Source organism: Hemitrygon akajei, chromosome 8 (genome assembly GCF_048418815.1).
Source record: "Hemitrygon akajei chromosome 8, sHemAka1.3, whole genome shotgun sequence".
In the NCBI taxonomy this organism is placed as follows: Eukaryota; Metazoa; Chordata; class Chondrichthyes; order Myliobatiformes; family Dasyatidae; genus Hemitrygon; species Hemitrygon akajei.
This window is the reverse complement of record NC_133131.1, coordinates 156,907,967-156,935,240: the sequence shown is the minus strand read 5'-3', so window position 1 is coordinate 156,935,240 and position 27,274 is coordinate 156,907,967. Positions and strand designations below refer to the sequence as shown.

The 27,274-nt window shown below is 40.0% G+C and overlaps 1 protein-coding gene across 3 annotated transcripts in view; it reads left to right on the top strand.

Annotated features, from left to right (window-relative positions):
• The window catches only part of rbm33a (RNA binding motif protein 33a), a 184,464-nt gene that overhangs the window by 28,283 nt on the left and 128,907 nt on the right, over positions 1-27,274 (top strand). For all 3 annotated transcript variants that reach the window (XM_073054888.1, XM_073054889.1, XM_073054887.1), the window contains exon 5: positions 17,182-17,524. In XM_073054888.1, coding sequence (XP_072910989.1) covers positions 17,182-17,524 — 343 coding nt within the window. The remainder of the gene's footprint in view (positions 1-17,181; positions 17,525-27,274) is intronic.

The window sequence follows — 27,274 nt, the reverse complement described above, 5'->3', positions numbered from 1 at the left end:
TTACAATTAGCAAAGGTCTCCGTGATAGAATACAAGTCATAGACTTCTAATCATAAAAGCAACCTTCCACTACTAGCTCCTTCCTCTGCAGTTGAGTTGATTTTGAGTCCAAATTGTCAGCTTGCCTTGGATCTTCTGCCTTAACCTTCTGGGTCAGCCTACTATGCGAACTTTGTTTCATTAATGCAGAATCATAATTGTATTTATTATCACTGACATGGATTTTATTGTTTTATGGCAGCAGTACACTGTAAGACAGAAGTTATGTATGGCAGAGAAATAAATATAATGCAAAAGACAAATAATGAGATTGTGTTAATGAGTTTGTGAACTTTTCAGAAATGTGATGGTGGAGGGCAAGAAGCTGTTATTTAAGTGTCGAGTGAGAAATTTCTCCATCTGTTCCAAAGGGAGATCCTTCTATTTTGAGGCTTTGCCCAACAAGACTTCAACTGTTGGGAACATTTTCTCTTTGTCCAGTCTATCTGTGCCTTTCAATATTCAGTAGGTTTCAGTGAGTTCCTCCCCCCCCCCGCCCCCTTTCTTCTATACTGAATCGAGTATAGGCCCAGAGGCATCAAATGCACCTCAAAGATAACCCTTTCATTCCCAGGACCATTCTTGTAAACCTCATCTGGACATTCTCTGATGCTAGCACACCCTTTCTTAAATATGGGGCCCATGAGAAAGTGGGATGATAATTATGGGTGAGTACCAGTTCTGCCAGATGGAAGAGGGTGGAGAGGAACTGTTTAGGCCTATTGTCTAGAATAAAGCAAAGACCTTTAAGGCTTTCCTGATGGACAGATGTGTATAAGGGCTGAACATCTATAGTGAAAATGAGGCAGTCAGGGCCAGAGTGATTGAATGGTTGAGAGGGAGTATGAAGTGTCATGGATACAGGTGGGAAATGATTGAACCTAGGGGACCAAAATGGAGTCAAGGTATGCAGACATAAGTTCAGTGGGGCAAGAGCAGGCATAGACAATGGACCTTTCCAGCCAGGTTTATGGATCTTGAAAGAAGGCAGAAATGAGCAGTGCAGGGTAAGAGAACAATGAGACGAAAGGTGTTAGCCTGAATCATTGACTGTTTACTCTTTTCCAAAGATGCTGCCTGGCCTGCTGAGTTCCTCCAGCATTTTGTGTGTATTATTGAGAGAATGATGATGTTGGTGGCAGTGGATAAGAGATCTCCAGAGTCAATGACTTTTGTGATGATGCAGGAGACAATGCTTTGATGCTCCTTAATGGGGTCTTTCAATGAGTATGTCAGAGGAGGATTCTTGAGAGTTGCCAACTGGCCTCATGTTGCATTGGAGGCCAGTCTATTTGTATTACCTCCTTCTGTGATGGCATGGTCGTCCAATTTCTCTACCTTTTGGTAATTTCTCCTCCTCTCCTATATCTCTCTTTTCTCTTCCCCATTCTGGCTCCCCTCTTGCCCCTTCTCCTCATCTGCCTATCATCTCCTGGTGCTCTTCCTTCTTTCCTTTTTCCTATGGTCCACTGTTCTTTGCTATCAGATTCAATCTTCAGCCTTTTACCTCTTCCATGTATCACCTCCCAACTTTTTTTTCATCTCTTCCCCCACCCTCTCACCTTCCACCTCACTTGGTTTCATCTAACACCCGGCCTCCTATACTTCATCCCTTGACCCCACCCACCTTCTTATTTTGGTGGCTTACCCCTTCCTTCCCAGTCCTGAAGAAGATTCCTGGCCTGCAGAGTTTGGTTTTCAAAAGCTGTGCTCAGCCTGGTTGATTGCACTATAACTGCACACTGTCTCTGTAAGCTTATCATCTTGATTTGCCTTTCTGAACTTCCATACCAGGCTCCATCTGCCAGAAAAAAATGGGATCTCCCTACCTATTTTAATTCCACCTTCCATTCCCATTCTGACATGTCAATTCATTGCCTCTTCTACTATTGAGATAATGCCACACTCAGGTTGCAGGAGCAACACCTTATATTTGGTCAGAGTAGCCTTCAACCTGATGGCATGAACATTGATTTCTTGAACTTTGGTAATGCCCCCCCACCCCCATTCACTATGCATCATTCCCATTTCTCTCTCACCTTATCTCCTTTACTGCTAATCACCTCCCTCTGGTACTCCTCCCTCTTGATCTTTCATAGCTGCCTGTTCTCTCCAATAAGATTCCCCTTGGCCCCATATCTCTATCATCAATCTAGCTTTTGGAAGTAGTTTGTAGCTCTTGGTAGTTTGCTTTCAATTTTTCTCTGAAACAGTGAACACAGCTTTTTTTTGGTTTATATATATATATATATATATATATATATGAATGGTTATGAGAAATCAAGGAGGTGATTCCTAAATCGATGTTACAATTCCCAGTTATGAAGCCGAAGAAGCTTTGGAACTGTTGGAAAGAAATGGCTGAACAAATAATGTCATAATTTTTAGATTTAAAAATAAGCAATCAAAATAATTTCACTGATGAGCAGAAGGATCTTGGGGTCCAAATTCATAGCAATACAACTTGATAGGGTAGTTAAGAAGGTATATGGCATGCTTGCCTTTATTAATTGAGGAATTGGGTTCAAAAGTCAGGAAATTATGTTGCTGCTTTATAAAACTAGTTAATCTGCATCTGGAGTATTGCATACAGTTCTGGCCACCCCATTATATGAAAGATATTGAGGCTTTCGAGAGGGTGCAGAAGTTCAGCAGAATGCTACCTGGATTAGTGGGCATGTTCTATAAAAAGAATTTGTATTCTCTGGAGAGGCAGAGACTGAGGGGGAGATCTGGTACAGGTTTTTAAAGATTATGAAAGGCATAGAGTGAACCGACAATATCTTTACCAGTTTTAAGATGTCTGATACCAGAGCATATGCATTTAAGGTGAAGGGATAATTTCAAAGGAGATGTGAGGGCAGGTTTTTTACAGAGTGGTGGGTGCCTGGAAGGTGTTGCCTGAGGTGGTGATGAAGGCAGACACAGTACTGTACAAAAGTCTTGGGCGCATGTTAAAAATATTTCTAAGTATCAAAAAAATTTGTTATGAAGAGCAGTAAGCAGTAAAAAAAATCAATATTTTGTGTGACTACCTTTTGCCTTTAAAATTGCATCAGTTCTCTTAGATACAGTGTTGTGCATTTTTAATAAGGAAATTGGATGTTAGAATTTGCCACAATTCTTCTGCAGATTTTGGCTGTCTCACTTGCTTCTGTCTCTCGAGTTAATCCCAGACAGCCTTGGTGATTTTAAGATCAGGGATCTATAGAGGCCATGGCAACTGTAGCAGAATTGCTTGTTCTTTTTGCTGAAGATAGTTCTTTATGACATTGGCTGTTTGTTTGGGTTCATTGTCCTGCTGTAGAATGTCTTGGGACCAATGAGGCGCTTCCCTGATGGTATTGTGAGATGGATGAAAATCTGCTTGTACTTTTCAACATTGAGAATTCCATTAATTCTGACCAGATCACCAATGCCAGTGGGTTTTTTTTAAGAGTTCAGAGCTGACAGCAGTACTTGTTGTCTCGCAATTTAGAAGGGATATTGTTTGATGTATCTCATCTGCTGCACTCAGTTTCTGTGGCTGAACCCTGCGTTTCTGGTCCTCAATCTTGCCTGCTTCTTTGTGCTTTTTCAGAAGAGTTTGGACGGCACATTTTTGAACTCCTTTCTGCTGCAAAATTTCTGCTTGAGGGAGACCATGCAGGATAACCACTTTGTCTTGTTTCCATGCTCACTCAAGCCATGGTGTAAGAATTGATGCTTTGAAGGTGAAACTCACATCTGCCACACCCTCACCTTTTAGGTTGGTTACCCTTTGTCCAGTTAAATACCATCAGACTGCTTAACTCATGCTGACACAACTGTATTTCTATGCTATATTGACTATACTGTTATAAATACTATTTATTATAAATGACTATAAATTGCACATTGCACATTTAGACAGAGATGTAAGGTAAAGATTTTTACTCATGTATATGAAGGATGTAAGTAATAAAGTCAATTCAATTCAATTCTACACCCGTTTCTCTTTCAGTTGATCAATTTAGTTCATTCAACTCATAATGTCATTGATCATTTTTGTTATCTTTGTTTATTCATACACTGGGCTATATACACACTAAGTAATCAAGGTTTTATTTGAAAAGTAGTTTACATAATATGTTTAATGAAATAGAAGCATTTATCCGTAACATTTAATTTTTTAGGAAATGAATGTTTGGAAATCTAAAACTTGCTCTTCTGACACACTAATGGAGAAGACGAGAAAAAAGATGTCTAAAACAAAACTTGTATATAAAATCTACAATGCCCAAGGTTTTTGCAGACTGTATAGTTGGGGCTTTTAAGAGGTGTTTAGATAGGCACATGAATTGAGGAAAATGGAATTATATGGAGGTAGAAGAAATTAGTTTTCTTAGCTATTTGTTTACTAATTTAATTGACTTGGCACAAAATTGTGGGCCCAAGGGTCTCTTCCTGTGCTGTACTGGTCTATGTTGTATGATGTACTGGTCTAGAATGAACAGCACACAAATAATCAGTTGACATTTATGTTTAGTACAATTATGTGTGTATCAGACGGTTAAACACCAAACAATTGATTAGATCTTTTGGAATTATTCTGTTCAGAATAGCGGGGAGACAGGAGTGATTTAAGTGAAATGCATAAAGTTGTAAAAGGTCTGGAAAGAATGGATATTAATAGCCAATCCCGATGAAGTCTTGCACTCTGTGCCAGAGTGTAAAAGCAGGGAACCTGTGTTTAAAAAAAAAAAAAATTAATGTATAGTTGAAGTACTATAACCTACAAAGCTAAAGAAGAGCTGTGAAATGGGATTAAGTTGATTGCCTAGGTTTTGGTTTGAATGGACAGAATGGGTTGAAAAGTCACCATCAAAATGCTTGCATTTTGTATTTTGAAGTACACATTTCTGACTGAGCAACCTTGCAACAATAATTTCCTTCGGGACAGATAAAGTTTTAGCTTAAAGTCCAATCGCTGTTGTGAAAAAGAATCCTTAAAAACTATATGGTTGGTCAATCAATGCCAAAACAAATGTGTACTGCAGTAATTGCCAGTAATTAGAATTAGAATCCATTGGAAGATTGATAATTTTATAATTTAGTTGCAAAACGCAAGAGACAAAAATATTAAATGACTTTTGCCTCATATTGGAGCTACTTTGCAGTGCCAAAAGGTGAGCCATTGTTGGAGGACAATTGATCTCCAACCTTTTGCAGCCTCACTCTTTACATGATAAGCTCAGTTGTGTTTCTTGTTGGATGACTTCCCTGGTCAGGGTCTTGGGTATGGTAATGCCATTGTGTAGCGGGGTAGGTTGGACTACAGTTGGTGATGTACATTATCTGGTAGTTGAAAATCTACCTTGTGCTATCTTAAAGATTTGTGTTATGTACTGTGTGCTGTATATTACGGCATGCACTGTGTTTTCCACCTTGGCCCTGGGGGAACACTGTTTCATTTAGCTGTATATGTGTATGGTTGTTTGACAATTAAACTTGAACTGAGTAGAAAACTGCAGAAGCTAGAAATCTGAAGTAAAATGTGAAATCTGTGTGCCACAGTAGCGTAGCAGTTAACGTGACGCTATTACATCTTGGAATATTCCAGAGTTCAGTTCTGGCATCATTCTGCAAGGAGTCTCTGTACATCCTCCCTGTGGAATGCGCGGGTTTTTCTACAAGTCCTCTGGTTTCCTCCCACAGTCCAGAGACATTATGGGTAGGTTAATTGATCATTGTAAATTGTCCTGTGATTAGGTTAGGGTTAATCAGGTTTGTCAGGGATTATCATGGCTCGAGGGCTAGAAGGTCCTACTCTGTGCTGCATTGTTAGCTAACTAACTAGCTAACCTTGGCATGTTAGGCAGCATCTGTGGATCCTGCAGTGAGATTGTGTTACTGGGATGAATGATCTACAGCAATCAAACCATCTTCGTTTGAAGCATGACTTCAACTGCTGTAGTGTTTTCTTTTGTGATTCCCATTGACTTTGGTATCACCAGGATTTATTGATGTCACGCTCAGCAAAATGTGTCCTTAAAGATAACAGCGGCCTCCGAAGGGTACTGCTTATCTACCTCTAGTATGGTCTGTCTGGTCATAGCATGTACCCAGGCACTGTGATAGTGGAATCCTGCACATTGTACAAATGATTAGGTTCGTAAAATTAAAGCAGTTTGTTATGTGGCTAGCCTCTGGCACAATTTTCTATGTTTAAACATTAGACACATGGCATTTATGAGGAAAAATTTGAATGGTTGTGCTGCAGTCGACCTTTGTGTGTCCCGATGCAGAGCATAGGTCAATGCTGGTGTCTTTCTGGTGTCAGCCTTTTCCTGTTTTAACATTAAGGTAATCAATGAGACTTTTTAAAATTCCCAGTTTAAAATTCACAATGATAGAGGGATTTGAATGTGTTTCTTTGGATTGTTATCAAGGACCATCTGGTTTATTAATATGGTAAATTAAACAGTGCACCATCACAGTATCCCTGCAGAGCAGGAGTCACCAATCTAACTGAATATTGACCTCTGCTAAATTAATAGAACGCAGATTTGACGATAAGATGTTGATAACAAAAAACATGCCTGTCAGGTTGTACCCAAAGTACTTTGATCAGTTCTTAGTGTTACAAAGCCCAGTACCTGTGTAGAGAAAGCAAATAAGAATAATCATTGTAGAGCAGGGTGTAGCTCCAGACACCTTTCTGCTTGTATATTACTATTAATGTGATAAAATAGCATTACAATGCATTAAAAAAAAGTTTTAAGAAAATCAAACCTTAACATACAAAGGAAGATAATTTAGTCAGATGATGCAAAAGTTTGGCCAGGATTAGATTTGAAGGAGTATTTTCTGGACCAAGTAAATGGAGTGATGTTTGGAAGTCTGAACATGAGTTCTCAAACTTCCAGTATTGCCCCCCCCCCCCCCGCACCCCAGCCTTCACCATTTCTCATCCCTCTTTTCCTCTCTCTTGTTATCTCCTTGCCCACCCATTGCCTCCTCTAGTGCTCCCCCCCTTCTTTCTTCCATGGCCTTCCATCTCTTTCACCAACTTCTTTGCTCTTTACTTCATTCCTCCCCCTCCAAGTTTCCCCCATCACCTGGTCTTTCTATCTCTCTGTCCCCCACCTTTCAAATCTTCTCCTCAGATTTTCTCCAGCCCTGCCGAAGGGTTTTGGCCCGAAATATTGACTGTGCTTTTTTCTATAAATGCTGCCTGGCCTGCTGAGTTCGTCCAGCATTTTGTGGGTGTTGCTCAGATTTCCAGCATCTGCAGATTTTCTCTTGTTTGATGTTTGGAAGTTAGCAACTTTGTAGCTGAAAGTATAGGTGATTATGATAGAAATTAAAATTGAGGATACTCAGGAGGCTGGGGAGATAGCCATAGATGGTTATAAGCCTGGAGTCAGCTTTTGAGATGCAGAGCATGGAGTGATTTGAAATGAATTTATAAATTTTAAAACTGAAGCTTTGTTTAATTGGATGCCATTGTGAATCTACCAGCACAAGAGTGCTGAATAAATGTCATGTGGAGCTCTTTCAGATTGAAGCTGTTTAATTTTGAATGAGAACACGTCAAATAAGCAGGAATAAACCATTTGTCTACTTGCAGCTGCTGTGCCATTCCATGAAATCATTGCTGATCTTTTAACTTCAGGCAAGTCACTTGATTTCCTAAATATCTTAGTGCATCTCTTGAAAATGCTTTTCACGAGCCCCCACATACCTCTTGAAGGGGATTCCATGGGCTGTCCATCTGGGTGAAGAAATTTCTTTGCGTGTACATCCTAAATGACTGATCCCTTGTTTTTGAAACATTATTGATTATTAACACCCTATCCAATGAAAGCATCATCCCTCTATTTACGTTGTTAGGCTCTTTAAGAATGTATTTTATCTTATTGAGATTAGCTCTCTTTCTATTGCACTGCAGAGTTGCAGCCCTGTCTGCTTGCTGTCACCTCAGGATGGTAGATTTTCAATTTCAAGAATTCATCTATTGAGGTATAGTGGTTAAATGATCAAGCTAGCAGTCCAGAGATATGGCAGCTAGATTTTAAAATTGTTAATAAGATGAAATTATATCAGCATTAGTCAGTTATTACTCTGGAATTATTGGTAATGCTCACCACAAATCAAATTTTTATTATAAAAATTACATTTCTTTTCACTAATGTTCTTCAGAGGAAGAAATCTTCCATTATCCCTCATCCTTCCTTAAAGTTCAGAGTAAATATATTGTCGAAGTACGTACATCTTGCCATATAACCTTGAGATTCATTTTATTTGGGGCAAAAAATAAGACAAACCATAATGTGGCTATATCCACTACTGTAGGCTTTTCTGTTCAAGGCATTGGTGTTTCCGTACCAGGGCGTGACGCAATCAATCAGTATACTCCCCACCATGCACCTATAGACGTTTGTCAGAGTTTTAGATGTCATGCCAAATTTTCACAAACTTCTAAGAATTTAGAGATGCTACCGTTCTTTCTTTGTAATGGCACTTAGGTACTGGACCCAGTACGGATCTTCTGAAATGATAATACTGAAGAATTTCACCACCTCTGACCCCTCGATGAAGATTGGCTCATGGATTTCCAGTTTCCTATTTCCTGTAGTCAATAATCAGCTCTTGATTGAGAAGTTGTTGTTGAGGCACCATTCAGCCAGATTTTCAGTATCCCCTCTATATGGTGATTTGTCATCACCTTTGATTTGGTCAACGGCAGAGGTGGTATCAGCAAACTTAAATATGGCATTGGAGCTGTGTTTTTCCTCAGTCGTAAGTATTAAGCAAGTAGAGCAGGGTGGTGCGTGTGTGCTGATGGTAATTGTGGAGGAGATGTTCCCAATCCAATCTGATTTGGGGTCTGCATGTCAGGAAAATCAAGAAACTCGTTGCACAAATAGGTATTGAGGCCTAGATCTTGGAGGTTATTAGTGGATTGCTTTTTCATTTCCACCAACCACTTTTTCATGTTGTTACAGGAAAATAAACATTTAGATTGTTGGTTTACTGTTATCAAATGTACCAAGATGTACTGTAGTGAGAGGCTTGTCTTGCACACTCTACATATAGATCAAATCATTACACAGTATATTGAGTTAGGACAATAGACAGTAGGTGCAGGAGTAGGCCATTTGGCCCTTCTAGCCAGCACCGCTATTCACTGTGATCATGGCTGATCATTCACAATCAGTACCCCGTTCATGCCCTCTCCCCATATCCCTTGACCCCGCTATCTATAAAAGCTGTATCTAACTCTCTCTTGAAAGCATCCAGAGACTTGGCCTCCACTGCCTTCTGGGGCAGAGCATTCCACATATCCACCACTCTCTGGGTGAAAAAGTTTTTCTGCATCTCTGTTCTAAATAGCCTACCCCTTATTTTTAAACTGTGGCCTCTAGTTCTGGACTCTCCCATCAGCGGGAACATGCTTCCTGCCTCCAGCGTGTCCATCCCTTAATAATCTTATATGTTTCAATCAGATCCCCTCTCATCCTTCTAAATTCCAGTGTATACAAGCCCAGTCGCTCCAATCTTTCAACATATGACAGTCCCGCCATTCCGGGAATTAACCTTGTGAACCTATCCTGCACTCCCTCAATAGCAAGAATGTCCTTCCTCAAATTTGGAGACCAAAACTGCACACAATACTCCAGGTGGGGTCTCACCAGGGCCCTGTACAGCTGCAGAAGGACCTCTTTATTCCTGTACTCAATTCCTCTTGTTATAAAGGCCAGCATGCCATTAGCTTTCTTCACTGCCTGCTGTACCTATATGCTTGCTTTCATTGACTGATGTACAAGAACATCTAGATCTCGTTGTACTTCCCCTTTTCCTAACTTGACTCCATTTAGATAGTAATCTGCCTTCCTGTTCTTGCCACCAAAGTGGATAACCTCACATTTATCTACATTAAACGGCATCTGCCATACATTTGCCCACTCACCTAGCCTGTCCAAGTCACCCTGAATTCTCATAACATCCTCCTGATATTTCACACTGCCACCCAGCTTTGTGTCATCGGCAAATTTGCCAATGTTACTTTTAATCCCTTCATCTAAATCATTAATGTATATTGTAAACAGATGCGGTCACAGCCTGCCATTCCGAAAGGGACCCATTTATCGCTACTTTGTTTCCGGTCAGCCAGCCAATTTTCCAATCCATGTCAGTACTCTGCCCCCAGTACCATGTGCCCTAATTTTGCCCACTAATCTCCTATGTGGGACTTTATCAAAAAGCTTTCTGAAAGTCCAGGTACACTACATCCACTGGCTCTCCCGTGTCCATTTTCATAGGTACATCCTCAGAAAACTCCAGAAGATTAGTCAAGCATGATTTTCCCTTCATAAATCCATGCTGACTCGGACTGATCCTTCTATTGCTATCCAAATGTGTCATAATTTCCTCTTTTATAACTGACTCCAGCATCTTTCCCACCACTGACGTCAGGCTAACCGGTCTGTAATTCCCTGTTTTCTCTTTCCCTCCTTTCTTGAAAAGTGGGACAACATTAACCACCCTCCAATCCACAGGAACTGATCCTGAATCTATAGAACATTGGAAAATGATTACCAATGCGTTCACGATTTCTAGAGCCACTTCCTTAAGTACCCTGGGATGCAGACCGTCAGGTCCCCGGGGACTTATCAGCCTTCAGACTCAACAGTCTATCCAACACCGTTTCTTGCCTAATATAAATTTCCTTCAGTTCATCCATTACCCCAGTTCCTTTGGCCACTATTACATCTGGGAGATTGTTTGTGTCTTCCCTAGTGAAGACAGATCCAAAGTACCTGTTCAACTCATCTGCCATTTCCTTGTTCCCCGTAATAAATTTGCCCGTTTCTGTTTTCGATGGCCCAATTTTGGTCTTAACTTTTTCTTTGCTTTTCACATACCTAAAGAAGCTTTTACTATCCTTTATATTCTTGGCTAGTTTACTTTCATACCTCATTTTTTCTCCGCGTATTGCCTTTTTTGTTATCTTCTGTTGCTCTTTAAAAGCTTCCCAGTCCTCCAGCTTCCCGCTCATCTTTGCTATGTTATACTTCTCTTTTATTTTTATACTGTCATTTACTTACCTCGTTAGCCACGGCCGCCCCTTACTCCCCTTAGGATCTTTCTTCCTCTTTGGAATGAACCGATCCTGCACCTTCTGCATTATTCCCAGAAATACCTGCCATTGTTGTTCCACTGTCTTCCCTGCTGGGATATTGTTCCATTGAACTTTGGCCAGCTCCTCCCTCATAGCTCCATAGTTTCCTTTGTTCAACTGTAATACTGACACATCCGATTTTCCCTTCTCCTTCTCAAATTGTAGGTTAAAACATATCATATTATGGTCACTACCTCCTAATGGTTCCTTTACCTCGAGGTCCCTGATCAAATCCGGTTCATTGCACAACAATAAATCTAGAATTGCCTTCTCCCTGGTAGGCTCCAGTACAAGCTGTTCTAAGAATCCATCTCGGAGGCACTCCACAAACTCCCTTTCTTGGGGTCCAGTACCATCCTGATTCTCCCAGTCTACCTGTATGATAAACCAATAACAGTGCCAAAGGAAGTGCAAAAACTACTGAAAAATGCAGTGCGGTTAAGTGAAGTACAAGATCATAATGAGGTAGATGTAAGGTCAAAAGCCCATCTTGTCATACAAATGGTCTGTACCAGAGTCTGTTAACAGTGAGGTGAAAGCTGTCCTTGATGTACAAGCAATTTGGCTTGGTGGTAAATGCTTTCAGGCTTTTATATCTTGAGGCTTGATGGGAGAAGAGAGAAAACAGAATGTCTGGGGTATGATCTTTGATTAGATTTGTGGAGGAGAGGCTAGTTCTGTGATCTACAGTTTCTTGTGGTCACATGCAGAGCAGTTGCCATACCAAACTGTTATGCATCCAGCTAGAATACTACTTATGGAGCTTAATTAAAAATTGATAAGGTTTGATCGGACCATGCCGAATTTTTTTAGCCTAATGAGAAAGTAGAGGTTTTGGTGAGCTTGTCTGTGACATCAATGTGGAATGAAAGAGACAAAGACTATTTTAGTTCTTTTCCAACCATTCAGAAATGCCAAAAATCCTTTAAGGCAAAGGCCGGGGTTCACATATTCTTCCAATCTAGTGCATGGTATGCAGTGTTCCCGATCTATGTCTTATGTCTTATAAGACCAATGTTTTATGATCTTATTTTCACTCTGTAAGATTACAAAACACCTGTCTGGTTTGCAGTGACAATCTTGAGTTTTTCAGTTTGCTGTTGATTTAATTCTCCAATTCACCAATCCAACTCTCATTGGGTCCTCTGCACTTTGCTAACAAGGTCCAATTCAAGCTTCAGGACAGCACCTCAATTTCCCTTTTGGGAATATTGCAACCTTCAAATTTAACATTTTCTATCTGTAGTGTTAATTCAGTTAAATGGGAATCCTGGCCCTATCCATTACTTCCCTGAAATTTAAAACTAATCTTATCTTCTTGTTCTAGTTCTCATGAAAGGTCTTTGATCTGAAGCATTAATTCTGTATTCTCTTAGTTCAGACCTGCTGAGTGTTTTGGATTTCCAAAGTCTGCAGTTTAAAAAAAAAGTAAAATCTGGTATCCTGGGCCAGTTTGGTTTATTTGTGACCCCAGATCTGCAGGTGTGGATTGCCTCTGAAATGACCTAGCAGTTATTCCAAATTCACTGACCTGTTTCACAGGTCTGCTTTAACCACTTAGCAAAATTTCATATAACCATTTTGGTGCATCTGACTAACAGTTTGGCTGTTCAAAAGTGCTAAAATCTTTTAGTTTTTCATTTGTTCTGTATTGAATAAGGAGGCATATTGAATGCGAGCTAGTACCCATGCCAGGTCTTGTAGATCAGTAATTCCATCTCCTGATTGAGATTGTAGGTTGCTCGACACACGGAAGTAGAAGCATTATTAAACAAGATATCACACTCATAATTTTGGGGAATGAGGATTTGTTTTGTCAAATCTGTCTATAATCCTTCTAACTTGTCTATAATCCTCCGTAATTAAATAATTAGTTTGCAAATAATCATCATTATCAAGCATTTTAATGCTTTTCTCGAGACAAAAGGTGGTTTCTCAACCATTTATATGATTGATGTAAATTTAATGTTTTATACACTGCGCTGTAATATTATCTGGCATTTTCTGAGGCTGGAAGGAGACTGATATGATAGTCTTGAAAATGAGAAGAGTTTAATTCATCTCTTAGAACCATAGAACATTACAGCACAGAAACAGGCATTTTGGCCCTTCTTGGCTGTGCCAAACCATTTTTCTGCCTAGTCCCACTGACCTGCCCCTGGACCATATCCCTCCATACACCTCCCATTCATGTACCTGTCCAAGTTTTTCTTAAATGTTAAAAGTGAGCCCGCATTTACCACTTCATCTGGCAGCTCATTCCACACTCCCACCACTCTGTGTGAAGAAGCCCCCCTAATGTTCCCTTTAAACTTTTCCCCTTCACCCTTAACCCATGTCCTCTTTTTTTTTCTCTTCTAGCCTCAGTGGAAAAAGCCTGCTATCTGTACCTATCATAATTTTATATACCTCTATCAAATCTCCCCTCATTGTTCTACACTCCAGGGAATAAAGTCCTAACCTATTCAACCTTTCTCTGTAACTCAGTTTCTCAAGTCCTGGCAACATCTTTGTAAACCTTCTTTGCACTCTTTCAACCTTATTAATATCCTTCCTGTAATTCGGTGACCATTTTGTTTGAGGAGATTTTATATGTCACCAAAGATGATAGCGAACTTCTACAGGTGTACCGTGAAGAGCATACTGAATGGTTGCATCTCCATCGGGTATGGAGGTGCCAATGTGTAGGATCGTAAAAAGTTGCAGCGGGCTGTAGAATCAGCAAACGCCATCATTGGAACTAGCCTGTCAAAAACCAATGTCTCGAGAAGGTGGCATCCAATCGTGAAGGACCCTCCCCATCCAGGTGAGAAGAAATCACCATCAGAGAGGAGACATAGGAGCCTGAAGATGTACTCATGAACCACTGAACAGTATTTTGCTCTCTTTTTGCACTATTTATGTAGTTTTTAATATATTCTTATTGTAACTTACAGTATATTTTATGTATTGCACTGTACTGCTGCCACAAAATTTTATTGTTTCTTCCCAGCGTTCATTATTTGTGCATAAAGTTTTCCTAAGACATTTTTGAAACTTCTTGGGAGCCTGAAAGAAGACTGAACACACCAAATTTCAAGCAACACACACAAAATGCTGGTGGAACACAGCAGGCCAGGCAGCATCTATAGGAAGAAGCACTGTCGACGTTTTGGGACGAGACCCTTCCCACCAGCATTTTGTGTGTAGTGCTTGAATTAACAGCATCTGCAGATTTCCTCGTATAAGCACACCAAATTTCAATACTGTTTGGGAATAGGTTCTGATTAAACTAATTATTTCAACCCTCAATAACTGCAACTTTACTTTTAAGTTATGCTGACTGCTTAATTAATCTCAGTTCATAATGGTTGAGTTTCAGTTTCCTTATTTTAAATTTCCACTTACCCATCCTTAGCAATGACTGGGTTGGGGGGGGGGGGGGGGAGGGCAAGTGTGTAATTGGACGCTCACGTGCCTGAAATGTGTGAATTTCTCTGAGTGTTCATATATAGAACTGTGCAACAGTCTTAGGCTTTTCTGAAAAGTGAAGATGCTTTCAAAAATAATGAAATGAAAAGTTTCTATAAATAAAAAAAATATAAAAACCAGTAAACAGTGTAAAGCTAAATCAAATCAATATTTTTTGTGACCGGTCTTTGCTTTTAAAACTACATCAGTTCTCTTAGGTACACTGTTATGCAGTTTTATAGGAAAATCAGCTGGGAGGTTGTTCCAAGCAACTTGGGAGAACTTGCCACAGTTCTCCTGTAGACTTTGGCTGTCTCACTTGCTTCCATCTCTCCAGGTAATCCCCTACAGCCTTTACGTTGAGATCAGAGCTTTGTGGAGGCCATACCATCTGTTGTGGAACTTCCTGTTCTTTATTACCTTGGCCACAAGTTTGGGGGTCATTGTCCTCCTGCAGAATGAAGTTGAGACCTATCAGCTGCCTCCCTAATGGTATTGCATGATGGATGAGAATCTGATTGTATTTCTCAGCATTGAGGATTGCATTAATTCTGACCAGATCACCAACTCCATTTGCAGAAAAGCAGCCCCAGAACTGGAGGGAACCTCTCCGTGCTTTACTGTTGGCTGTAGACCTTCGTCCATGGAGTGCTCTTCTACAAACTGTCTCCTGTTTGAGCCAAAAATTGCAAATTTTGATCCGCCAGTTCAGAGCATTTGCTGCCATTGTTCATTACCCCAATACTTGTGTTTTTGTGGGTAAGTAAGTTTCCTGGCTTTCTTTACACTTTAGAGGAATGGCTTTCTGGCAGCATTTCTTCCATGAAGACCACTTCTGACAAGACTTTTCTGGACTGTAGAGGGGTGTACTTGGGCTCCTATGATTTCTGCCAGCTCAGAGCTGATAGCAGTGATATTCTTCTTCTGATTTAGAGGGACATCGTTTTGACATGTATCTTGTCTGCTGTACTCAGTTTCGTGGCCAAACATTGTGCTTCTGGTTCTTAACCTTTCCAGTTTGTTTGTGTTGCTTCAGAAGAGCTTGAAGAACACATCTTGAAACTCCTTTGTTGTGAAATTTATGCTTGGGAGAGACCTTGCTGATGCAGAATGACCACCTTGTCTCACTTCTTGCGATGGTCCAAGAATTGATTATTTGAAGGTTCTCCCTCTCCTTTTAATTTGGTTGTCCTTTGCCCAGCTTTATTCCTTCTACACCCAGTTTTGTTTCAGTTAATCATTTTAGTTCATTCAACTCATGTCATTGATCATTAGCAATCTGTTTTTTATCTTTGTTTAATTATACACTGGGCTATATAAGTACCAAGTAATCAAGTTTTTATTTGAAAAGTCTTCTGTTAAAGTAATAAGTTACTTTATTTAACAAAATACAATTATTTTACTGTAACATTTAAGTTTTGGAAAATGAGTGGTAATCTAAAATTTGTTCTTTTCTACTGATACACTAATGCAGAAGACAAAAAAATAAACATCTAACACAAAAATTATATTAAAAAAATCAATGGTCCATTAGACCTTAATTATAAATTAAGTTATAAATCCCAGTGCTAATGTCCAAATTGATAGATGATGACTTTGAAACACCTGAGACACACAGGTGGGAAATAGGTACTTTTTTAGAGTTGAATTCAAAATTTGACTTAAAAATATAATAGGTAAACAGTGTTCTTCAGGTCTCTGTGGTGGTGAGTCCTGCATTTCCTAAAGGATATGTTTGCAATATGTGAAATTTTACATTCGGTATCCGCATCATCAGTTATAGGAGTATAAATTATTAAAATGCTTTTATATTACAGAAGGTATTAAGTGAGTGATGGAAATGGTGACAGTCATGATATTTTTAGAAATAAAAATATCTCTACATACTTCTATTTGCTGAGCTCTGTTTAATATGACTATGCATAAGAACAAAAAGCTAACTTCCTTGAAGGGAACCAGCATCTAAGAAGAAAGGTGCATTGATTGCTCTCATCAAAGCTGTTAAATTCAAACCTCTTAAGAATTTGCTTCCAGTATTTTTTATTTTTACTTTAAATTTTTGGAACCCACAATATTTGGTGATTGCATTATGAAGTATCTGTTTCATTCTTAATCCAAAGATTAAAATTACATAAGAATTTAATCCATATTCATAGTTCATTGTGATTAAATCACTTAAGTGTACTATTTAAGGGGTTTATTTTGAATCTTTTAAGGGTTTTTTAGTTTATACAATGATAACAGGCTTTTCACTGAAAGGAACATTATGGACCATTAACATCAGTATTGTGATTAAGAAGGAAATTTTTGCTGATTTTGTTGTAACCTACAGTTTTAATGTATGATATTTGCCTATTGGCTTGACCATATTTGGAATTAGCATTTCCTTTGCATAGTTTTCTTGTTAATTTTACAATTAATACTTTAACTATTTTAATTAAAGTTATTCCTGATACATTTATCATTTTTAATTGTAATCCTAGAGACTGCGCTTTTAGAAAACTGGATTTTTACATTTTAAAACATACTGTGCCTTATTTTTCCAGTTATCAAGGTGTATCGGTAGACATCAATGCTTCAACATCTTATACGAGTACATCCTTAGAATTGTCAAAGAGTATTGGTGACAAATCTGCTGAAGAGATATTGCATTATGCAGATCAAGATGCAGATGATGAAAATGCAGTCCTGGAAGCTGTAGACGATGCTCAAGAAGGGATGGCAGACTATACTCAGGAAGAATATGGTGAAGATTTACAGTATGAAAGCAACAACACTCACCTAGGAGACGACCAAATGGATTACCCAGTAGAACAGGGCGAAGAAGAGATGTACAATGATGAAGTGTTAGACCTTGAAATCAATGACCCTCTAGATGATGAATTTCAAGTAAGTCCTTTTCTGTTGTATCATTTCAGATAACACTTCATCACCAGAATCCAGGCTGATTTTAAAACTATTTCTGTCCCAAGAGAGGTGTGAAAATTAGACCTATTATCACTTGCTGTCAGTTTCTTTATCTCCTGTCTGACAAAGTTTATGTTGACAGCTTGTTTGGAGGTAGGCAATACCCTTCTGACAGGCTTAGAGACTGCTTGGCATTATGACCTTGAGGGTTGTATCTTTGTGAAAAACCCTGCATTGTCTGATGCAGATACACTGCCAATTGTCAAGCACAGTTAAGGTGAAAAGCTTTTTTTTATCAGCAGATTGGATGGGATCTGATTGAGCTCTGTAAAGGTGCATAGATTACTGACCTCTTTAGAATGTTAATTTTCTAGAAATGATTGATGTTCTTTGCATCCTTTCTTTCAACACATAGCAGCTTTAAGCTGAATAAAGAGATTAACTCTCAGCTCTTGAGATGATCTCTAGTGTGGAAGCATTTATCATCATTAAATAGGTAAAATCACATGTCAAGTGTGTTTTTGAAAAGGAAGAAATGCTGGTCTATATAATGAGTCTATCATGACATGTTTTTTGAGAGGTAATTTATTGAATCTTGTACTTGAACAGCAAATTTAAATTCATTTTTTGTATTTTCCCTTTGCAACTCTGTACACAAAAGTCACTTCAAAGTTTTCTGATTTTATTCAGATCACTTCTTTTGGAGGGGTGGATATTATTACTAAATTAAACATTAATATTTACAGAATTATAGCTTTATTTTTAAACAATTTTGTCTCCATCCAAAAATCTTGTTCCTATTTTCTTTCAACTAATATACACAGTTTACACTTATCTCTAAACAATGCTGAAATTTTTTTCTCTGGGAAGAGACCTTTTATCAGTATAGCAAATACCCTTTTCAGAGAATCATTTAAAGCTGGCAAATTTGCAATATTAGGATCTGTGAAAATGCCTTCAAAATGATAAGAGCTTCAACACTGTTCCTATTATAACCACTGGTGAATCCTGACACAAATGGCTGATGGTGAAAGAAGTATCTTGCTGGTGTTTTACAGAACATCTTTCTAAAGCTGCTATGTTATTTATTGGGCTGTGTTAACATAACTTCTCCCTACATTGGATGTATACTAATATATGAATATTAGGTAATGTGGTTATGCAACATATTTAACCCCTCCTTGATGACAAGTAATAAAGAGGTGACTTCCTGCACATTTCAGAATGATATGACTGCCACCTTTGGTTTGTGATTTTGTTGATAATGCAGGCCATTTGCAAGGTTCTCCGTGGTGGACTGGTCCAGAAAGTTACAGCACGTGAGATTTAAGGCAGGCTGGCTAATTAAATCTAAAATTGGCCTGGTGATGGGAGGCAGTGGTCAAAGCTCCAATCATTTTCACAAGCATTTTCACTGATCCTAATAAAGTGAATTGCAGTCTGTAATCAGTGGTGAACTGCAGGGATTGGTGATTTGCTATTTTTGATAATATATTAACGACTGGGAGGCACGTCATAGAGTCGTACATGAAGGGTTGAAATGTGTTTATTTTATTGGGAGAATTAAGGGCAAGTGAGATGAACTTAGAGCATGAATGAGTACAGTCGGCCCTCCTTATCGCGAGGGATTGGTTCTGGGACCCCTCGTGGAAACCAAAAAACGCGGATGTTCAAGTCCCTTATTCAGCCTGTCTCAACGGAGTGGACCTTAGGACCCAGCAGAATCCCAGACCTTTTTTAACCTGTCTCGGTGTGGTGGACGTTAGGACCTGGCGGTAGAGCTCTGAATCCGCAGTGTTTCTGTTCACGAAAATAATCACGATCACGATTGAAAATAAAGTGGAAATAATAAAGCGATTGGAAAGAGATGAATTACTATCGGTCATTGGAAAGGCGTTAGGCTACGTCGGTCAACGATCGGAACAATCTTAAAGGATAAAGTGAGAAAGGCCCTACCCCGATGAAAGCTACATTTATTACTAAGCAACGCAGTGGTTTAATTATTGGGTTTTGGGGTTTGGGGTTTTTGATCCTCCACATCAACCCGGCACAGTGGAGAGCACGCTTGGGAGCGATTTGTCACTGTATTGAACTCGGGAACTTCCGTTCCCGAGCCCGGCACTGAAACATACGTTCTTAAGCTTTTTATATGCATAGAAAGGTAAAATAAAAACGATATACTAAGACAAACGTTTGACTAACTGACGCTAAATAGTACCGGATGTACCTGTTGCGACTTACTTAGTAAGAGAACTTCCGATTTTTTTCGATCCCGATCCACGATAACCCATGCACGTCCTCCTGTATACTTTAAATCATCTCTAGATTACTTATAATACCTAATACAATGTAAATGCTATGTAAAATAGTTGTTATACTGCATTGTTTAGGGAATAATGACAAGATAAAAAGTCTGTACATGCTTGAACAACAAGTGCTGGAAGAGCACTTCTGGGTTTTCTCGATTCGCGGTTGGTTGAATTCACGCATGCGGAACTCGTGGATAAGGAGGGTTGACTGTATAAGGAATACAGTGTTGTGGCCATTGCAGAGATGTGGTTGAAAGAAGGTCAGGACTGGCTGCTTAATACTCCACAATTCTCTTAGTTTGGAAGACATGGAGGGAGGTGAAAGAAAGTGAGGCATTGTACCTCTAAACCGGGACAGTATCATAGCTGTACTGAGAAGAGGCATAATGGAGGACTCGCCCACTGAGTTTATAATCGGTAGAGCTCAAAAAATAAAGGTGCAATCGCTTTGATGGGATAATACTTTGGTCTCTAAAATAGTCACCTTTCTGCACTCTTCTATGTTCTCTGATCGCTCTCTGAGTGCAATTTCCCCTCTCAACTAAAACTTGTCTCCTCTAGTTTTAGACTAGCTTATCCTTGGAAAATGACTAACCATTTATCCTGTCGGTAGCCCTCACAATTTTATAAATCTTTATCATGTCACCCCTCACCCTTCTGTGCTCCAGTGGGAACAGACACCGCCTATCCAATCTCTACTTGTAACTAAAGCCTTCTATTACAGGCAACTTTCTGGTGATTCCCTTCTGCACTCTTTCCAGCATTTCCATGTTCTTTCTATATTGTGGCCAGAACTGTACACTGTATTTCAAATGTGGCTAACTTCTTGTACAACTGCAACATGTTGCCCTAAGGCAATACCCCTACCTATGAAAGCAAGCAAGCAAGCTTAAGCACCTTCTTTACTATGCTATCCATCTGTTCACAGTTTTCAGGAAGCTAAAACTTGCATCTCAAGTGCCCTCTCTGCATCAGTGTACTGCTGTTTACTACGTATGTCTGACCAATATTATATGGCCGCAAATACCTTACCTCACACTTGCCTGGATTAAAGTCCATTTGCCACCAGTCTGCCCATCTTTCCAGATGATACTTGGGGAACCATCCTTACAATCTTTGAGTCCTGAGCAAATGTATTTTATCATACTCGCCCAACCTATTTTATATAAAAAAAAATACAACACCAATATCTTTGCTAGATCATTGTCAGAAAAACTACCTTAACCACAACACTCCACCTATCAGTTTGTGGATGAAACAAATTGGTGGTGGTGTGGGTAACAAGAAAGGTTATTTAAGACTACAGTAGGATGTAGATCACATGGAAAGTTTTTTTGGAGTGTTGGCAGATGCAATTTAATCCTGGCAGGTGCAAGGGTTGTAATTTGGGATTGCAAGTGGTGGTAGGACTAATATAGTAAACGGTAAGGCATAAAGAAATGTTGACGAACAATGTGACTTTGGGCTGAAGCCTGTTGTTCACTAAAAGTAGCTACACTACTTTTAAGAGGTACCGGCTCTTAAATTGACTATGTGTAGGCAAAGGCATGTTTCCCTTCATAGGTCAGGGCATGGATGTTGGACTGAATCTTATGTTACAATTTTACAAAATACTTGTTCAATCACGCTTGGAGTAATGTGTGTGAATTTTGGTTGTTGTACTATATAAAGAACATGGTTGTGTTGGGGAGTATGCAGAGGAGATTCACCAGGATGGTGCCTTATTGGAGGACTTTTGTTTTGGGGAAAGATTAGGTAGGTAGGAGCAAAGGAAACTGAGAGGTGATCTGATCGAGGTGTATGAAATAGCCGGAAGTGTAGATAGTGTGGGTATTAAGAAACTTTTGCTCATGTCTTATAAGTTAATGATTTGGATGAAGGAATTTGATGACTTTGTGGCCAAGTTTACGGACGGTACGAAGATGGATGGATGGGCAGGCAATGCTGAGGAGAAAGGGTGTTTCCTGAAGGACTTAGAAAGATTGGGAGAACGGGCAAAGAAGTGGCAGATGGAATGCAGTGTAAGGAAGAACATGCTTATCCACTTTGGCAGAAGGGATAAAGGTGTGGACTGTTTTTTAAATTGGGGAGAAAAATTTTAAAATATCAGACGTGCAAAGGGACTTGGGAGTCCTCATGCAAATTCCCTTTAAGTTAACTTGCAGATTGCGTTGGTGGTAAGGAAGGCAAGTGCAATGTTAGCATTCTTTTTGAGAGGTCTAGAATATAAGAGTAAGGATATAATGCTGAGGCTTTATAAGGCAGTGCTCAGATTGCACTTGGAGTATTTTGAGCAGTTTTGGCCCCTTATCTAAGAAAAGATGTGCTGGCATTAGAAAGGGTTCAGAGGTGGTTCACGAGAATGATCCCAGGAACCAAAAGGTTGACATATGAGTTTGATGGCTCTGGGCCTATACTCACTGGAGTTTAGAAGAATGGGGTGGGGGGGGGGAATTTTATTTTGTGGAAGTTGAATCCGGATAAAGTCACTCAGAGACTGTATAAGTACAAATAGACAATAGACAATACAAACTCTTTATTCATAGCACCCAGGGCTTACTCAGTTAGTTGCTCAAACGGGAACAGTCCGTCTGTGACTGCTCCTGCCCGATCCACCAACTAACTCACAATTCCCCTTACAGAAGAGATAGTGTTCAGATACCCTCACACATACCAAGCTGGAGTCAGACTTATCTATTGCTGGACAGTACTGAGAGACAAATTACAGAATAGGCAAAATGGCCTAATACACTAACAGGCTGGAGTGGTTCTCTGTGCTTGACTGCACAAAGAAACAAAGACCTTGAAACACTGTCCTTCAAACAGAGATGAGGAAATACTTTTTTAGCCAGAGGGTGGTGCAAATGTGGAATTCATTGCCATAGTTGAGGCCAGTTCATTGGTTATATTTAAGGTGGAAGTTGATAGGTTCTTGATTAATCAGAGCGTCAAACGTTACATGGAGAAGGCAGGAGAATGGGGTTGAGAGGGATAATAAATTAGCCATGATGGACTGGCAGAACAGACTTGATAGGCCAAATGGCCTAATTCTTCTTCAATGTCTTATGGTCTTGGTATCTGGAACTCCTGTCAGAAGTTGCAGTCACTATGATTAAAAGACAGTTAAACCAGCTCTTAAATTGGCAAACCATGAAATGATACAGACTTAGAGCTGATGAATGGGATGTGTTTTGATGAGCAGTAAAGGTTACATAGATGTAGTGAGTTGATGGACTAGTTTTTTATGTTCACCTCTGCGACTCCATGATTGTACATTATTTGTAATATAATACTTTTTAATCTGGTTTTCAAATTTACCTATTTGAGGAAATATTTCTTTAGTATCTACTCCACTGCATTCTTCTTTTACATTAACTAATATGGTGGGGGATGGGAACCCACACAGAAAAGAAGAAGGAAGTGATGCAGAGACCAAAGCTAGAGTTAGTGAAGAAAAAAGTAAGAGTAGAGTGCATAAAAGTAGAAAGCAAAAATGGCATAGGTCACTAGATTCTAAAAGGACAATGAGTATAAGGGCACTTTATCTAAATGTCCGTAGTATTAGAAACAAGGTTAGTGAACTTGTGGCACAGATCAGTACCAAGGCACATAATTTAGTGGCCATTACAGAAACATGGTTGCGAGGTGGAGATGACTGGGAATTAAGTACCCAAGGGTATCAGGTAATACGGAAAGATAGGCAGGAAGGCAGAGGAGGTGGTGTGGCACTCTTAATTAAGGATAAGATCAGGGCGATTGTGAGAGATGATGTAAGATCTATGGAGCAGAATGTTGAGTCCATCTGGGTAGAGATTAAGAATAGTAAAGGGAAAAAAAATCACTGGTGGGAGTTGTCTATAGGCCACCTAATAAAAATATTGCAGTGGCAGAGGCGATTAACCAAGAAATAACTGAGGCTTGTAAGAACGGAATGGCAGTTGTCATGGGGGATTTTAACTTCCACATAGATTGGAAAATCAGGTTGGTCAAGGAAGTCTTGAGGAGGACTTTATAGAATGTATCTGTGATGGCTTTCTTGAGCAGCATGTTAGTGAACCTACAAGGGAAATGCTATCATAGATCCAGTCCTGTGCAATGAGACAAGTAAGATTAATGATCTAGTAGTCAGGGATCCTCTCGGAAAGAGTGATCATAGTATCATTGAATTTTGCATACGGATGGAGGGTGAAATAGCTAGATCCAAAACTAGTGTATAATGGACAAGGGAGACTACAATGGGATGACGGAGGAGTTGGCTAATGTGGATTGGGAACACAGGCTATTTGGTAGGACAGTTGAGGAACAGTGGAATAATTCCAAAGAGAGTTTTCACAGTGCTCAACAAAAGTATATTCTAGTCAGAAGTAGGGACAGTAAATGTGGGGGGAGCCAGCCTTGGATAACTAAGGAAATAAAAGACAGTATCAAGTTAAAAACTCATGTACAGAGTCACAAAGAGTAGTGGGAGACTGGAGGATTGGGAAAACTTTACAAAGCAAAAAAGAACATCTAAACAAGAAATAAAGAAAGGGAAGATAGATTATGAAAGTAAATTAGCACAAAATATAAAAACAGATAGCAAAAGTTTTTATAAATATATAAAGCAGAAAAGGGTGGCTAAAGTCAACATAGGTCCCTTGGAAGACGAGAAGGGGAAATTGATATTGGGTGATAAGGAAATGGCTGAGGTATTGAACGACAATTTTGTGTTGGTCTTCGCGGTGGAGGACATGTCTAATGTGCCAAAGGATGATGTAATGGACAAAATGGGTGGTGAGGACCTCAGTAAAATCCCTGTCACTAAAGAGGGGCTGAAGGTAGATAAGTCCCCTGGTCCTGATGTGATGCATCCCAGGGTGCTGAGGGAACTGGCGGAAGTTATTGTAGACACGCTGGTAATCATTTACCAAAATTCTCTAGACTCTGGACAGATCCCGGCAGATTGGAAGACAACAAATGCCACGTCACTTTTTTGAAAAGGATGTAGACAAAAACTGGGTAACTATAGACCAGTTAGCTTAACATCTTTAGTCCGGGAAAATGCTTGAAGCTGTCATTAAGGAAGAAATAGTGAAACATTTAGAAAGGAGTGGTGCCTTTAGACACATGCAGCATGGATTCAGAAAGGGCAGGTCTTGTTTGACAAACTTACTGGAGTTCTTTGAGGACATGAGTGCAGTGGATAGAGAGGAACAGGTGGATGGTGAAAGATTGTAGCATGCTGTTGTGCAGAGGGACTTGGGAGTGCTTGTGCATGAATTGCAAAAAGTTGGTTTGCAGGTACAACAGGTTATTAAGAAGGCAAACAGAATGTTGGCTTCATTGCTAGAGGGATTGAATTCAAGAGCAGGGAGGTCATGCTGCAACTATGCAGGGTACTGGTGAGACCGCATTTGGAGTACTGTGGCAGTTCTGGTCTCCATAATTGAGGAAGGATATACTGGCTTTGGAGGCAGTGCAGAGGAGGTTCACCAGGTTGATTCCAGAGATGATGGGGTTAACCTATGAGGAGAAATTGAGTCGCCTGGGACTATACTCTTTGGAGTTCAGAAGAATGAGAGGGGATCTTACAGAAACATACAAAACTTTGAAAGGGATTAAGGTAGCAGTAGGAAAGTTGTTCCACTGTTAGGTGAGACAGGAACTAGGGGACATTGCCTCAAGATTCAGGGTAGAAGATTTAGGATGGAGATGAGGAGAAACCGATTTCCCAGGAAGTGGTGAATCTGTGGAATTCTTTCCCCAGGGAAGCAGTTGAGGCTTCTTCACTAAATATATTTAAGATACAGTTAGATAGATTTTTACATAGTAGGTGAATTTAGGGTTATGGGGAAAAGGCAGGTAGATGGAGCTGACTTTCTGGACACATCAGCCATGATCTTGTTGAATGGCGGGGCAGGCTCGATGGGCTGGATGGCCTACTCCTGCTCCTATTTCTTATGTTCTTATGTACTTTTGCCTTGTGTGTACCAGCCTTTAACATTATAATCTCAGGCAAGTTTAAACTGAGTTTTTAAAGCCAGTCCTTATAGGTTAGCCCTTACTACAACATGGGGAAATGTATTTATCCACTGCAGTGCACCTGGTGAGGCGACACTTCACCTGTGAGTCTTTTGGGGTCATATACTGTGTGTGGTGCTCCAGGTGTGGCCTCCTGTATATCGGTGAGACCCGATGTAGATTGGGAGACCACTTCACCGAGTACCTACGTTCTGTCCGTCAGAAAAAGCAGGATCTCCCAGTGGCCGCTCATTTAATTCCACTTCCCATGTCCTTTCTGCTATGTCTATCCATGCCCTCTTGTACTGTTGTGATGAGGCCACACTCAGGTAGGAGGAACAACACCTTATATTCAGTTTGGGTAGCTGAGCAGCCTTCAACTTGATCGTATGAACATCTATTTCTCAAACTTCCGGTAATGCTACACCCATTCCCCATCTCCTTTTCCCTCTCTCTCCTTATATCTTTGCCTGCCCAGCGCCTCCCTCGGGTGCTTCTCCCCCCCTTTTCTTTCTTCCATGGCCTTCTGTCCTCTTCTGTCAGTCTCCCCCTTCTCCAGCCCTGTATCTCTTTCACCAATCAACTTCCCAGCTCACCTCTCACCCTCCCAGTTTCAACTATCACCTTGTGTTTCTCCCACTTCTTCCCCCCCACCCATCTTTTAACTCTACTCCTCACCTCTTTTTCTCCAGTCCTGCTGAAGGGTCTCGGCCTGAAATGTTGACTGGACTCTTTTCCATAGATGCTGCTTGGCCTGCTGAGTTCCTCCAGCATTTTGTGTGTGTTGCTTGGATTTCCAGCATCTTCACGTTTTCTCTTGTTTGTGATTGAATTCAATGAAGGACTGCTTTAGGGACTCCAGCTCTGCATTTTTCCTCGCTGGGCGGGGTCGGGGTGTTTACCTCCGAAGCTTCCCCTTGAATCGGTATAACCGCAAGGCAGCAGAGGTTTGAGATCGGGGTTTTGTTTCTTGTAGGTGAGCTGCCAAGCATGGCTGACGAGCACCATCTGAAATGAAATCTCTGATTAATCCAACGTACCATTGCTTGGAAATCTCTTCCATTTCATATCTGACTCAATAATTCATCTGTGACCTGTGTGTCCAAAGCGCAAGTAAAGTATGTGGGCAAAATTGGGATCTACAATGCCCAAGATCTGTATTGTGGATGAAGTGTATGGCCATTGGGGCCTGTAGCATGACAGATCCAGAATAAATGTTTATTTCCTGCTCCCTTTAAGCTCGCTGGGTTTACTGGGGTAGGTATTATACTATTGTGTTGTATGTTTTTAAAAAAGGGGGAAACAAAGTATGTATGGATATTAACCTGGATAAAATGATGGGTTCCATGGTGTTTCGTTGTCTTGTGGCTACCTGTGGGAGGATGAATCTCAGGGTTGTATATTGTGTGCTGATAATAAATGT